This window comes from Octodon degus, unplaced genomic scaffold (genome assembly GCF_000260255.1).
Source record: "Octodon degus isolate 3935 unplaced genomic scaffold, OctDeg1.0 scaffold00171, whole genome shotgun sequence".
Classification (NCBI taxonomy): Eukaryota; Metazoa; Chordata; class Mammalia; order Rodentia; family Octodontidae; genus Octodon; species Octodon degus.
Genome location: NW_004524747.1, coordinates 3,746,003 through 3,759,583, shown reverse-complemented (window position 1 = coordinate 3,759,583; position 13,581 = coordinate 3,746,003). Strand labels below are relative to the sequence as shown.

Genomic DNA, 13,581 nt, shown 5'->3' with positions numbered 1-13,581 from the left:
ACCCAATCCATTTCAACACTGTTGGACTTGAATACTTCAACATATCTGTGACCCATGGTTTCTCTGTCCTTCTTCAAGGCCAATTTCACTTCATCTTCTGATTCAAGTTCAACAAATGCTTCACCACTTGGTCTGCCTTCTCTGGTGTAGATGAAACGAATACCTGACGTGCCGTTCTGGATTTTGCAATCAGAGAAGAAGCGCATCACTTCATCAGCTGAGCAGGACCAGGGTAGGCCCCTGACCTTCACCACGAACCCCTCCCTGCCTTCTGTGCTCAGCATCATGGTGACTGTTGGGCTCTTGATGGCACGCTTGGCTCAATGGAATTTTGATGCGGCTGAAAAAATAATTAGGAGACCATTGTTGGGGGAAAATGTTCACAATACAGTAAAAGAAAAAAGCAAACAATGTAAGTAGCTTTTTAAAAATACACCACATAAACAAAAAGACTACACCAAATCTTTAACTCAATTATTATTTATTCAATATATATTATGTATCAAGTATCATTAATGGTGGTAGAATTATAAAAACTTTTTTGTTTCAGAGAATGTTCTTCCCTTTGGACATTTCTGTATGTTCTAAGTTTTCTGCTCTGACCATGTATAAACATAGACAATAAATGGAAGACCTGAGAGATTAACAGCAACAAACCCAGTGAAAGATATCAAAAAACAAAATATAGCTATACATGATTAAATAAAAATGAAAAACTTTATTAGATCAAAGGATTTTCTTTTTTGGTGGTACCAGGGATCAAACTCAGGACTTTGCACTTGCCAGGCAAGCACTTATTCCACTGAGCTATCTCCCCCGCCCTAGACCAAAGAATTAAACAGAATTAAAGCACATGAGAAGATACCTGCAACAAATATATTAACATCATATAAATATATATACAAGTCAATAAAATCAGAGAAATATTAAGACCTAAGACAGAAACAGAAAAAAGACATTATTGGGAACTTACATATTCAAACATTTTTAGGTGGCAGCCCCAATGCTCACCTCTGGCACACAAGCATCAACAAACCGAATGCTTATGGTTCTACAGGACACTGTGTGTCTTATATACACCTTATACCTGCTATGACAGAACTTCCTGCAGTGGGTAAGGATAGCATAAAGGAGGAACTGCTTGGTCAATTCTATCAGTTGGAAGCAGGATGGGTGAATAAAACAGATGAACTCCTTCAGAGATCATGAACAAAATTTTAAAATCTGGATGAAACATAAAATAGAAGGAAGCAAACAAGAAGTAAGGCTGACAAGGTAAGAGATCAGATCCAAAGTGCTGTCATCAGGACCCTTTTAGTTGCATCATCCAGGTACTAACAGCATAGGATGCAAAGCAAAGGGGTTCTAAGTGCAGTGAGCAATAGTTAGAAGAGCCTCTTGGAAATATGTTAAGGATTCACTGAGAAAACAATGAAAAGGGGAAGAAATATGGGATCTATATGAAAAAAGTAAAATCTGCACTTCATAACAGATTAAATGAAAGAGGATACAGGAGAGGAGTCTGGGAAACATTCAAACCTCATCAGTCATTGGACATGCAAGTTAAAACCAGAATTAATTAGCTACTTTTTTACTCATCAAGATAGTGGAAATTAAACAGTGACAATAAGTCAATATACTCGGAGTTCACAAACTAATACAATACTAGAGGAATGGATAGATACTATAAAGTATTCTGGAAAACAATATGGTATTAATCACACCTTTTGACAGTAAACTCACTTCAGATTATGTACCTTAAAAGTGATTTTTAAATTCAGCCCAGGATTATGTAGCTGTATCTTCTTTGAAAGTTATTCTATTAAGAAAAATATAGCATTATACATATAAAGTCATAAAATATTTAACATGAGAAATGTTTTATAATAAATGGTCCAAAAATACAGTTACTTTATAACATAATCTCAACTATGTAAAAACTGTCTCCATACCCTCTGACCTTGCCAGAATTCTTTCTAGGAATCTGCTCAACAGAAATACTTACTACAGCACCATAATGGCAGAAAATTAGAAACCTAAACAGTTATCAACAGTGGGATGGTTGAATAAACTACAACTTATCCTTAAAATGGGATGCTATGCAGTCATCTTAAAAACAGCGCTCTATCTGCTCTGACCTAAATTTCCAAAACACAATAAATGAAAGAATTTTACATATACTGTGATCTTATTTGTATTAAAATATAAGCATGTTAGTAAATGTGTAAAAGACAATCCAGAAGTATATAATACAAACGTTTTTGAAAACAGAACTGCAGGGTAGGGGGAATGAAGGGATACTTTCATTTTTTTGTTCTACATACTTGCATATAATTTTAATTCTTTAAACTGACTGTTGGAACATAAATAACGTATGTACGTTAGAAAACCATATGCGTGGAGAATATGTCACGTTAAAACTGGTTACTGAGTGCAAGGTTTATGGCTTTTTACATTTTATTTTTTCAACTATTTGTACAGTCTTAATTTTCCACAAAGAAGAATAACTTTATTTCAACAAAAAAGCAACAAATCAAAGTGTTTGCTTTTATGGGATATAGTCTGGTACATTTTTATAAAACATTCAAATTTTATACGTGGGTGGCTTATCCGACATAGTCTGGGAACACTGGGACTCAAAGTAAAAAGTAAATAGCCGCCATAAAATCACACTGAGGACCGAATTCAAACGTTTACAAATTGTTTAATGGATGCCTACTTGTGCGGCGGTTAACAGTTTTCCTACAACCTATCCTTAGGTCTCAGTAACACATCATCCCTGGATGATGATGACTCTTGCATCATTCTAAGCGTTAATAGTCCCTCTCTAGTGACCAAGAGGTGCTTTCTTCCATCCCCTGAGAAAACCAACAAAAACTCTGTCCCCTCAAGTAGAAACCAAGATCCCTTATGAGAGTTAAGAATCTGTGTATTTACGTGTATTACAATACAAATATTTTTAAAACTAACGACAAAAAGTTGAGTAGGGATAAATTACGTTTGTCTTCAAAATTTGTAAAGTATATTGTAATTTTTTGAATGATCATATTCAACATGTCGATTACTGTTGTACGCAGAAAAACAAACGTTAATCAAATTCCCAAGTAGAAAACATTTACTGGGCCTCTGGAAGTTACGCAGCGTTTACCTAGATGCGACTCTACTGATAATTCACTTGGGGCCTTTCCCGACAGTCACACAATCAGGCAACACAGACTGAGCGCCTTAACCGCTGGACCTGCACTCAGACCACGGGTTTTAATGTTTTTCCTAATTCTTTTCACGCATTTTTCACCATATAGTCCCCTTTGGGGTCCCTGAGAGTGGCTCAGATGGGCAGATAGACAAACACACGCGCGCGCACGCGCACACACACTCATATACTCACAGTCACGAACGTCCACCATTTCCCCACCAGGCTTAGCAAAGGCGGCTTCGCTGCACAGAGACGAAGGGGAGCGAGAGGGGGAGGGGGACGGAAGCGGGGGGGGAGGGGGAAACAGTACACGAAAAAGGAGGCAGCCCGAGGAACCCACACTGGTCGTCATTATCACCAACCCCGGGTCCCCAGTTCCCACCCACACACCAACCTCTAAAGATACCGGGGAATTTTCCTCTTTCTTCCCTCAAACGGCTATAGCGAGGCGGTAGGCGACGACCAGAACTACTTCTGCTCACGTAAGCGGTCGATCACGTGATCGCCTACGTCATGTGAGATCTCGGTCACGTGAGTAACTCGCGGCTTAAACTCGGGAACTCTAAGGTGCTGCATTTCCTTCTAGCCTGAAAATAGGGCGGGCTAATGTCAAGAAATGAACAGTGATTGGTCGGTGTTGCGTCTTACGTGATTGATCATTGGTAGGCCGCTGGAGGTAACCGCTCATTTAACTGACAAATAACGTCATTATTTAATATCTTGGATATGATTGGTCCCGAAGGTTATAGTTAAAAGCCCGAGTTACTGGCAGAAATCTGTTTTGTATACAGTCACTCCAGTCATGAAGCTTAGGAACGGAGATCAGCGGCCGGATTGTGTGCCTGTGCTTCTCTTCCTTGCCCTAGTTCTCTGCAGAGTCTTTGGGGCCAGGGCACTGAATAATGGCTTAGCGAGGACGCCTACAATGGGCTGGCTGCATTGGGAACGTTTTGTGTGCAACCTTAACTGCCGGGAAGAGCCGGATTCCTGCATCAGGTATCAAGACATTGGAGGGCCCCTTCCTTGGGCTTTTCCATCCGTTTGGGTGTGTAAGAAAATGGAGGGTGTCAGCTGGAATGCGTGAGCTCAGAGGTGAGCTCCCCAACTACTGCTGATTTTTTTATTCTCCAGAAAACTGCTCTCTGAAATGGGACTAGCCTTAAACTTTCTCCGTTTGACCCCTCCAGGAGTAGGTGTCCACTCAGCCGCACCTGCTTCACATCCTCTTCTCTCTTCTCTCTTCTCTCTTCTCTCTTCTCTCTTCTCTCTTTTCTCTTCTCTCTTCTCTCTTCTCTCTTCTCTCTTCTCTTCTCTTCTCTTCTCTTCTCTCGCCACAAGCACAGCTAGAGTGGGTGGGAGGGATGGAGAACCAAGATTCATGTCATTTCTTCTCCTTTTTGGGTCATGAGTTCCTTGACTGTTACTGGAGCGAGTTAAGAGAGACCCCAGGGCTTTGATATTTAAAATCACAAAGCACGGTGTCTGACTCCTCAATTAGTAAAATGCATGCTCTTATTTTTCCGGCATGCATGGACAAATGAATGTTCTGAAAATGTGAGTATATGTATTTTCTGTAGAAATACCTTTAAATATCTTCACCTTAAGATTCTCAGAGAAATCTTCGATCTAGAAAAGATTAAGAATCGCTGATAGATATTGTTGATAAACCTAAGATAGCCCACCACGAGGAATTGCCACTAAAGTAGCAGACACATAGTAATGTGTCTTTATTCGTAATTTGCCCTTGTATATATGTCTTCAGAAATAACGTCAGGAAGCTGGTCACACATCACAAAAGAAATTGGCCAAGACTAAGTCTGTTGTGACCCTGAGGTACAGTGTGTGACAGCTGTTCGTTGTGGATTTTGTTGTTGTTGGTCTTTTAAGTGGTGTTTGTCTTTTGTCTGACTACAAAACTAATGCATAGTGGTTGCAAAAAATGTAGATAGTAAAACAGGGTATAATGAAAATTAAGATTCCCCCATTTTACCACCCAGAAATAATCATGATTAAAATGCTCATCTACAACCTTGCAGTTGTTTTCTTTCTTTCTTTCTTTTTCCCAGAACCGGGGATTGAACTCAGACTCTTGTGCTTGCCAGGGAAGCACTTATTCTACTGAGCCATCTCCCCGGGCCCCTTGCAATTGTTTTCTATGTAAATGAAAAAATTTTTCTTCACTATTTTCCATAAAAATAGTATGTTTATGTCATGAGTGGTTAACCACAAAACTTAGATGCCCTGATATGTGCATTTATCAAAATTTATTCAAGCAGCTACCTTTTGTTTTTTTTGGCAGAACCGGGGCTTGAAATCAGGACCTTGCGCTTGCCAGGGAAGCGCTTATTCCACTGAGTCATCTCCCTGGCCCATAAGCTGCTACCTTTTGATAGCTACTTGATAGCTACCAGTGATTCTTCATCTTTTCTAGATCACAAATTTCTTAGGTCTAAGTTTTTGTACATCTGATTCTTACCTGATTCTTTCCTTAGAACACTAATTAAAGTGTGCTCATTTAATACATCTCAAACTATCCTTCCCAAGGATTTTACAAATATACTTTCTCAACAATTTGTAAGAATACCATATTGTCTCCCCTCAACTTGGCCAACATTGCAGTCTTGTAAGTTTTATTACTTGCATTGGGCTTTTAGTTTGTATGTTTGCCTTGGTTTGGTGCCAGGGATCAACACAGGGCCTCATACAGGCTCGGCAAATTCTCTACATCTGAGCTACGCCCCAGGCCAAGTTGTTTACATTCTTCGATTATATACTGACAAGGTGGAATATCTTTTCCTGTGTAAACTGGCACTTTGCATAGCTGATTCTTTTATTGATTACCCCTTCATGTCAGCCTCCCATTCAATTGGAATCTCTGGGGGTTGTTTTGTTTTGTTTTTGTTTTTGTTTTTAATATGTTGCAAGTACAGGTAATTTTTGCTATATATTGCTTTTGCTACTTATGTAATTAACACCAATTCTTTCATTTACGATTTTTGGCATTGGGGTCTGTAAACAAAGAAATCATACATGAGATTAAAAGGAAAGACAAAAACAGCATGGGGGCACACACCTATACCCCAGCTATCCTGGAGGTCAAGGCAGGAAGATCACACGTTTGCAGGCTAGCCTGGGCAACACAGCAAAATGCTGACTCAAAAAAGTTTTTAATTTGGTGCAGCATAAATGTACAAATCTGGAATTCAGGTTCAGTTAAACAGAACCAAAATTCCTCAGAGGGAAGGTAAACTTGGATTTTTACAATAAAAAAAACCCAAGTAGCTCAGTTTAGCATTTTTGCAGGATACTAAATCCCATGGTCATCAGATGGATGGATCTCTATGAGAACTTTGTCTTGGAGTCCATATATCTTTGTATTCTAATGCTAAGCTACACTAGCTTCCTTTATCATTTATTTATTTATTATGTATTTAGGACAGGGTCTACTGGGTCTCACTACACAGATCAGGAGCAGGGTGATTCTTCTGTTTTCAGCCTCCCAAGAGCTGGGATTACAAGTATGCACCACCATGCACAGTCTCAATAGCCATCTCAGCCCTGGGGGTGGGGCCAGCATGGTAGGCCAGGGATCGATCCCTTGGCCCCTGGGTCTGCCTAAGCAGGTGCTTTAATCTGCTGAGCTATCTGGCCAGCCCTCCTTTATCTTTTCTGTAGAACATAAACAATCTTTTATCAATCTTAATCTTTTCATCAGGTTGCTTAAAAGTTTGGGGTTTGTTCAGGATTTTATTAAATATAATATTTAAAAATGTACAGGGTTTCATAAGGATTATTGGAAGAGTTTGCATTTTTTATGTGCTTAGTACAGGCTCTACAGGGTTTCACTACACAGATCAGACTTGGAGTGATCCTTCCTGTTTTTCAGCCTCCCAAACAATGGGATTACAGATATGCACCACCACATCCAGTCTCAGTCATGGTCTCAGCATGCCCCTGGGGCGGGGCCAGCACAGCCTGGGTTCAAGGACCCCCCCCCCCGTGTTTTAGCATTTTGAAGAAGAGAGAGACAGACAGACAGACAGACAGGCTGAAGGTTGGATCCAGAGGTTTATACATGCTAGGCAACTACCACTGAGCTATATCTCCAGGTTTAAAATGTTGAGTTACCTTTTTTTCTTTGCTACTTTCTGAGGATGGGTCTTGCTCTATAGTTCAGGCTGGCCTTAAACTCACTATGTGACCCAGTTTGGCCTTGAGAAACAGGGTAATCCTCCTACCTTAGCTTGCCCAGTGCTGGGATTAGAGGTGTGCACCACCATGCTTGGCATAGTCATTTTTCTTTTTTGTGTTACTGATTGAACCCGTGGTCTCATAAAGGCCAGCCCAGTGCTCTAGTGCAAAGCTATATCCTCCGTCCTGTGTTTTCTTAACCAAAAACAAAATGTTTTCTCCATTTAGGGGTATCATAGTTTTAAAATATGGACTTTTTCATCTATCTTAAATGTATCTCTAGATAGCTTAAGTTTTTCTATTTTTTTCAGTTCCTTTTGTGAATGAGATTTTTAAAATGGATTGTGTTGGTATACTTTTCACATACATAATGATCACATCAGAGGGAATTTGTACATATACACATCTTTTTTCACATTCCCCTTCTTTCCCTTCAATCCTTTTTCCTCTCTCCCTTTATAAAACTTGGTTTTCATTGTTTTTCTTCCATTACTTATTTTTTAATCCCTATTCCCTCCCTTCTTCTCCTCTCCCTCTTTCCTTGTTCACCTTCCCATTTGAACATTTTATTTCTCTTTCACAATATCTATCATCCATTTTGGTCCTTATTTACTCTTTGGGTTTCTCGCACAAGAGAAACAATAAGATATTTAAACACATGTGTCTGATTTATTTCACTTAAAATTATGTTCTCAAGGTGCAACAATTTACCTAAAAAAAATCTCAGGTTAGTCCTTTTTTATGGCAGAATAGCACTCCACTGCATGTAAAAATTCTATTTTCTTTATCCATTCAGCCATTGATTGAGGCTGTTTCTAAGATTTAGCTATGAATGGGATAATTTTTGTCTAAATAGTATACTGTTGATATCTAAAGAAGCTGTTTATTACATTAACTTTGTTCTTTACTGAACTTCTGTTGTTCTCATAAGCCTTTCAATTTCCTCATGTATCTGTCATTCCTACTTTTTTTTTTTCTTTCTTTGGTAGTGCTGGAGATAGAACACTGCACCTTGCCCATACTGGGCAAGTTCTAAGTACCCAGTAGGAATACCTAAGCATTCATCTAAAGAATTATAACGATTATGGGAATTTCTGTTTCAGCGAGCAGCTCTTCATGCAGATGGCAGAGCTCATGGTCTCAGACGGCTGGAAAAATGCAGGCTATGAGTACCTGTGCATTGATGACTGTTGGATGGCTCCCCAGAGAGATTCACAGGACAGACTTCAGGCTGACCCTCAACGCTTTCCTGGGGGGATCCGCCGCCTAGCTAATTTTGTGAGTTTATAGATCAGTGGTGGTGAATCTGTGGCACATGTGCTTCAGAAAAAGTTCTAAAAGGTTTGTCATAACTTAGATTAACTTTTTCCAATCCAAGGGGTCTGCAAGGACTTTTCTTATTGATCCACTGTCCGTATGACAGATTGACTGTTGATCTAAGAATGACTATTGTTAACTGAACATTGAGGGGCTGGTGAGATGGCTCAGTGGTCTAAAGCACCTACTTAGAACAAGCCTTAGCAAAGCAAAGCGACCACGGTTCAATCCCCCAGCACCACATGCCAGCCAGCCCTGCCCCCTGGTGGGCTGAGCTGGCCACAAACACACACACACACACACACACACACACACACACACACACAAATAAATAATTTAAAAAAAAACTGAACATTGAATTGTAAGGCTTACCCGGTGGAATTTTTTGTCCCATCAGCATATACATTTTGCAATAGTTCTTGAGGTTCATCTTGAAGTTCTCCTTTTGCTAAAACCATTGAATTTTCAGAGAAGAAAAAGGAACTTGGTTCTTTTCATATGTGTGCATGTGTTCACATATAATCTTTGGACAGCAATTGCAGTTCAGTTATAAACTAGAATTTTAGAAAAGAATGATACTATTCTGGAGATTACTGAAGAAATAGGGTCTAACACTAGTTAACTGTGATGAAGATAGATTTTGTTCAGTACTACTGCAGTAAAGAGTCATATGCAAATCTAAATGCAATGAAGATAAGTGTTTATATCCAAGGGCAGATTGAGGAGGTCAGATGAAACATTACTAAAAGGAGACATCAAGATAGAAGGCCTAACTTAGCATGATGCTTGCTCAAACAGTTTTCTGGGACAGATGCAGTCAAGGCCCAGGTAAAAAGGCTCAGAAAAACTAACTAAATTTTACTGAAGGAGTCTTTTTTAAAATAAGTCATCATTATCCCATCAAGAATATTAGAGTAGCTAATGACATTTTCTTCAGGGTTGTGCTATAGCTCACAGATACAGTTTAAACTTGGCAAAATTGGGGGGGTTGTTCTTTTTCTCCCAGCAAAGTCATCTAGAAAATAAAAATGAGGGATCCTAAAAAAAGGCTCCCACTACTTGGTGAAACACACTTATCTCTGCCCCCAGGATGGATTCTGTTTATTCATGATTATTCTTGGGTTGTAGTAACTTTTTCTTCCTGTTTCAGGTTCATAGCAAAGGGCTGAAACTAGGGATTTATGCAGATGTTGGAAATAAAACCTGTGCTGGCTTTCCTGGAAGTTTTGGATACTATGACCTTGATGCTCAGACTTTTGCTGACTGGGGAGTAGACCTGCTAAAATTTGACGGTTGTCACTGTGACAGTATAGAGCATTTGGAAAATGGTATGTTTCAATTGACAGATTTAGCCACAAGCAAAGGGAATAACTTTGAGGCCAAAGTAGATAATTGTCCAAAGACCTAATCTTCAAACTTCAAACAGTCACAGTACTGGACATAATTCTAAATGTGCCAGAACTCCTACCCCTTTTCTTTCAGTTTGTTCATTCATTCATTCCCTTATTCATGTGTGTGGAATTCATGCATGCCTAACCATGGCTAATATTGTACTTTTAATGCAGGAGGGCTCTAAGAATTCATTCCAATTAGTAACTCTTTATAATATCACTTATGAAAAAGTCCAGGTCATACAGTCAGAGAAAATCATCTTTATTCTTGCTTTGCCTCAACATACAAAGCATCTATGGTGCTACCTCCTTAGAACAGTCCCAGGAGGTCTGGAAGATTCTATGTTCATTTTATAAGTAAAATATGCCCTATCCTTGGAACTGGTTTAAAATGTAAATATGGACCGTTCCAGAGACCTCATATATACAGCCCCAACTGGAAATTCCCTTCTTTTCCTTATTTTATTCATTGTTTCCTATGCAGGTTATAAGTACATGTCCTTGGCCTTGAACAGGACTGGCAGAAGCATTGTATACTCCTGTGAGTGGCCTTTATATCTGTTGCCCTTTCATAAGGTGAGCTTGTGAGCCCAGGACCTGATTTTTAGAACATGACAACTAAAGAGGCAAAATTCTCCATCAAAGTACAGCCACTTTTCAACACTGCTGTAATTATTAGTCTCTAAGCTACCACCACCTAGCAAGTCATCTTTGATTCTTTCCTTTTTCTCATCATTAATGCATCAGCAATCCTTCCCATCTCCAAATATCTTGAATCAGTCCATTTCTTTCTATCACCACTGCATCTCTGGCCTTCCAAGCTGGTCTTATCTCTCACCTAGACTTCTATGACAGCTTGATCTACTTCCATTCTTGCCCCGACCCCCATCCATTTTCCAAGCAGCACCAGAATTATCTTGTTAAAATGTCAATGGCATTTTGTCACTCCCCTACCTAAGCCCTTAACTGGCTTCCCATTGCACTTGGAATAAAATCTAATTTCACGGATCTGACCTTTACCTGCCTCTGGAGTGATGACTTTTTCACTACAATGTGTTTTTTTTTCCTGTCCCTTGAACACCACTATCACTTTTACACATGCTTTTGGTTGTCTCCAAGGAACATTCTTCACCCAAGATATTTAAAGGGTCAGCTCTTAAATCTAAGACTAGATGCTACATTCTCTTAAAGTAGCTATCCATTCATTCTTTATCACATTAACTCATTTTAATTTGCTTCTAAGACCTTAGTCACTATATAGAATATTTGATTTGTAGAGTATAAATTCATAAGGGCACATACCTTATCTGACTTTGCACTTGTATCCCTAGCATATGGTAAGTGTGGTCTTGAATAATTATTTATAGATTGGAACTCTTATTATTTTCTTTATTCATTCCACTAAGAAATTATATATATATATATATATATATATATATATATATATGAATATTGTAGTCAGATCTCATCATGTTTGATGAAGTCCTATATAATTTTCTAGCTATTTTTACTTACGATCACTTTATTAGCTGTGCATGGTGGCACACGCCTGTAATCCCAGCACTTGGGAGGCTGAGACAGTAGGCTCGCTATGAATCTGAGGCCAGCTTGGGGTACACAGTGAATTCAAAAGCAGGCTGAACTTATATAGCAAATCCTGTCTCAAAACATAAAAGATCATTTTTTATTTTAAAAGTAATGTATCTTCATTTTAGAAAACTTTGAAAATACAGTGATTGATAAAACAAGTTGAAATCTTCCATAATATACCATTTGGTAAGTTTCCAGCATAAACAGTACTAAGGTCACTTTAAGGATTTTAAATTATATGGCCTATTTTGAAAGCAAAATTTTTTTGAAAGCAAATTTCTTACAATACAGTTCCTTCTTAATATTTAAGTCTTTCTCATGAAGACTTTCAATCTGTACACTAAAGCCTTCCAGTGGCTTCCTTTAAATTAGATCATTTTCTCTCACAAGGATATTATAAAGTAAACAAGAGTCCTGTTTTCACAGCCAAATTACACAAATATCCGACAGTACTGCAATCACTGGAGAAATTTTTATGATATTTCTGATTCTTGGCAAAGTATACAGCATATCCTGGACTGGACATCTCTTCATCAGGAGGAAATTGTTGATGTCGCTGGACCAGGGGGTTGGAATGACCCAGATATGGTAAGAAGCTCAGCCTTTTTTCAAAGAGCATGTCACAGACCTTTTTCCTCTTCCATATTCAGGGTAATGATGGGTAAAGTTCCTGGGAGCAGACTTTCTGTGAGAGTATACAGAGCAGGGTCCTATGGAAAGTGGCTCCTATGGGTCATCCAGGTATTTAAAAATGTTTCATCTTATTTGAATTATTTCATTCTGTGTTTTAGTTAGTGATTGGTAACTTTGGCCTCAGCTGGGATCAGCAAGTAACTCAGATGGCCCTCTGGGCTGTCATGGCAGCTCCTTTACTCATGTCCAACGACCTCCGACAGATCAGCCCTGAAGCCAAAGCTCTACTTCAGAACAAAGATGTGATTGCCATCAACCAAGACCCCTTGGGCAAGCAGGGGTACCGCCTTAGAAAGGTATGGGAAATAATGTTCTGTGGGAGAAAATATGCTAGGAACATGTTCTGCCTCTGGTTTACATCTACTACAAGTGTTTGAGTGGGTTTTGCTGTTTTTGCCAGTAATGAGGAAAAAGCTAGGACCTTTATACTGAGTTGTTTTCCCTTGTGTTTTAATAGACAGGGTCTGGCTAAATTGCTCAGGCTGGGCTTGAATTTGTAATCCTACCTCAGCCTCTCAGTGCTGGGATCACAAGCCTACACAACCATGAATGAATGGGTTTAGGTGTATATTTTAAAGCGGCTTTTATGCCCAAGTACCAAGTTTGTCTTAAGCCTAAATCTGTTATCTAAGAGCACAGGACTGATACTTTGAGAATTATTTGGTTTTTGTCTTTTACTTCTATGCTCTACTCAGTAGTAATAAGGCTTCCTGTTATAATTATTTCCAAAATGTACTGCAACTAACTTGATAGTTTCCTGTAAGTGCTTGATTCTGAAAAGACTGAATGCCAAAGCAGCAAGGCAGCTTATTGCTGATTAGCAAGTACTCACACATATTTTCTTGGTTTTTCAGGAAAAGGACATTGAGGTGTGGGAACGACCTCTCTCAAATTTAGCTTGGGCTGTAGCTCTGAGAAATCTGCAGGAAATTGGTGGACCTCGTTCTTATAGTATCGCAGTTGTTTCCCTGGGTCATGGAGTGGCCTGTAACCCTGGCTGCTTCATTACTCAGCTCCTTCCCGTGAAAAGGGAGCTGGGCTTCTATGAGTGGACTTCAGACTTAACAACTCAAGTAAATCCCACAGGCACTGCTTTGTTTCAGCTAGATGCATCGAAAATGGTTTTAAAAAATTAAACGTACTTCAAGATGTGTACTTTTTGCCATTGTGACTACCCCACTTCCTGCTCACAATCTTCACCTG

At 39.2% G+C, this 13,581-nt stretch overlaps 1 protein-coding gene across 1 annotated transcript; it reads left to right on the top strand.

Moving 5' to 3' along the window:
• Window positions 1-3,872: 3,872 nt before the first annotated feature.
• On the top strand, window positions 3,873-13,533 carry Gla (galactosidase alpha). The gene is made up of 7 exons (XM_004643363.2): window positions 3,873-4,192; window positions 8,491-8,665; window positions 9,855-10,032; window positions 10,580-10,671; window positions 12,112-12,273; window positions 12,477-12,674; window positions 13,233-13,533. Exons 1-7 carry the CDS (start codon window positions 3,999-4,001, stop codon window positions 13,512-13,514), a joined length of 1,281 nt encoding a protein of 426 aa, XP_004643420.1. The 5' UTR covers window positions 3,873-3,998; the 3' UTR covers window positions 13,515-13,533.
• The last annotated feature ends 48 nt before the right edge of the window (window positions 13,534-13,581 follow it).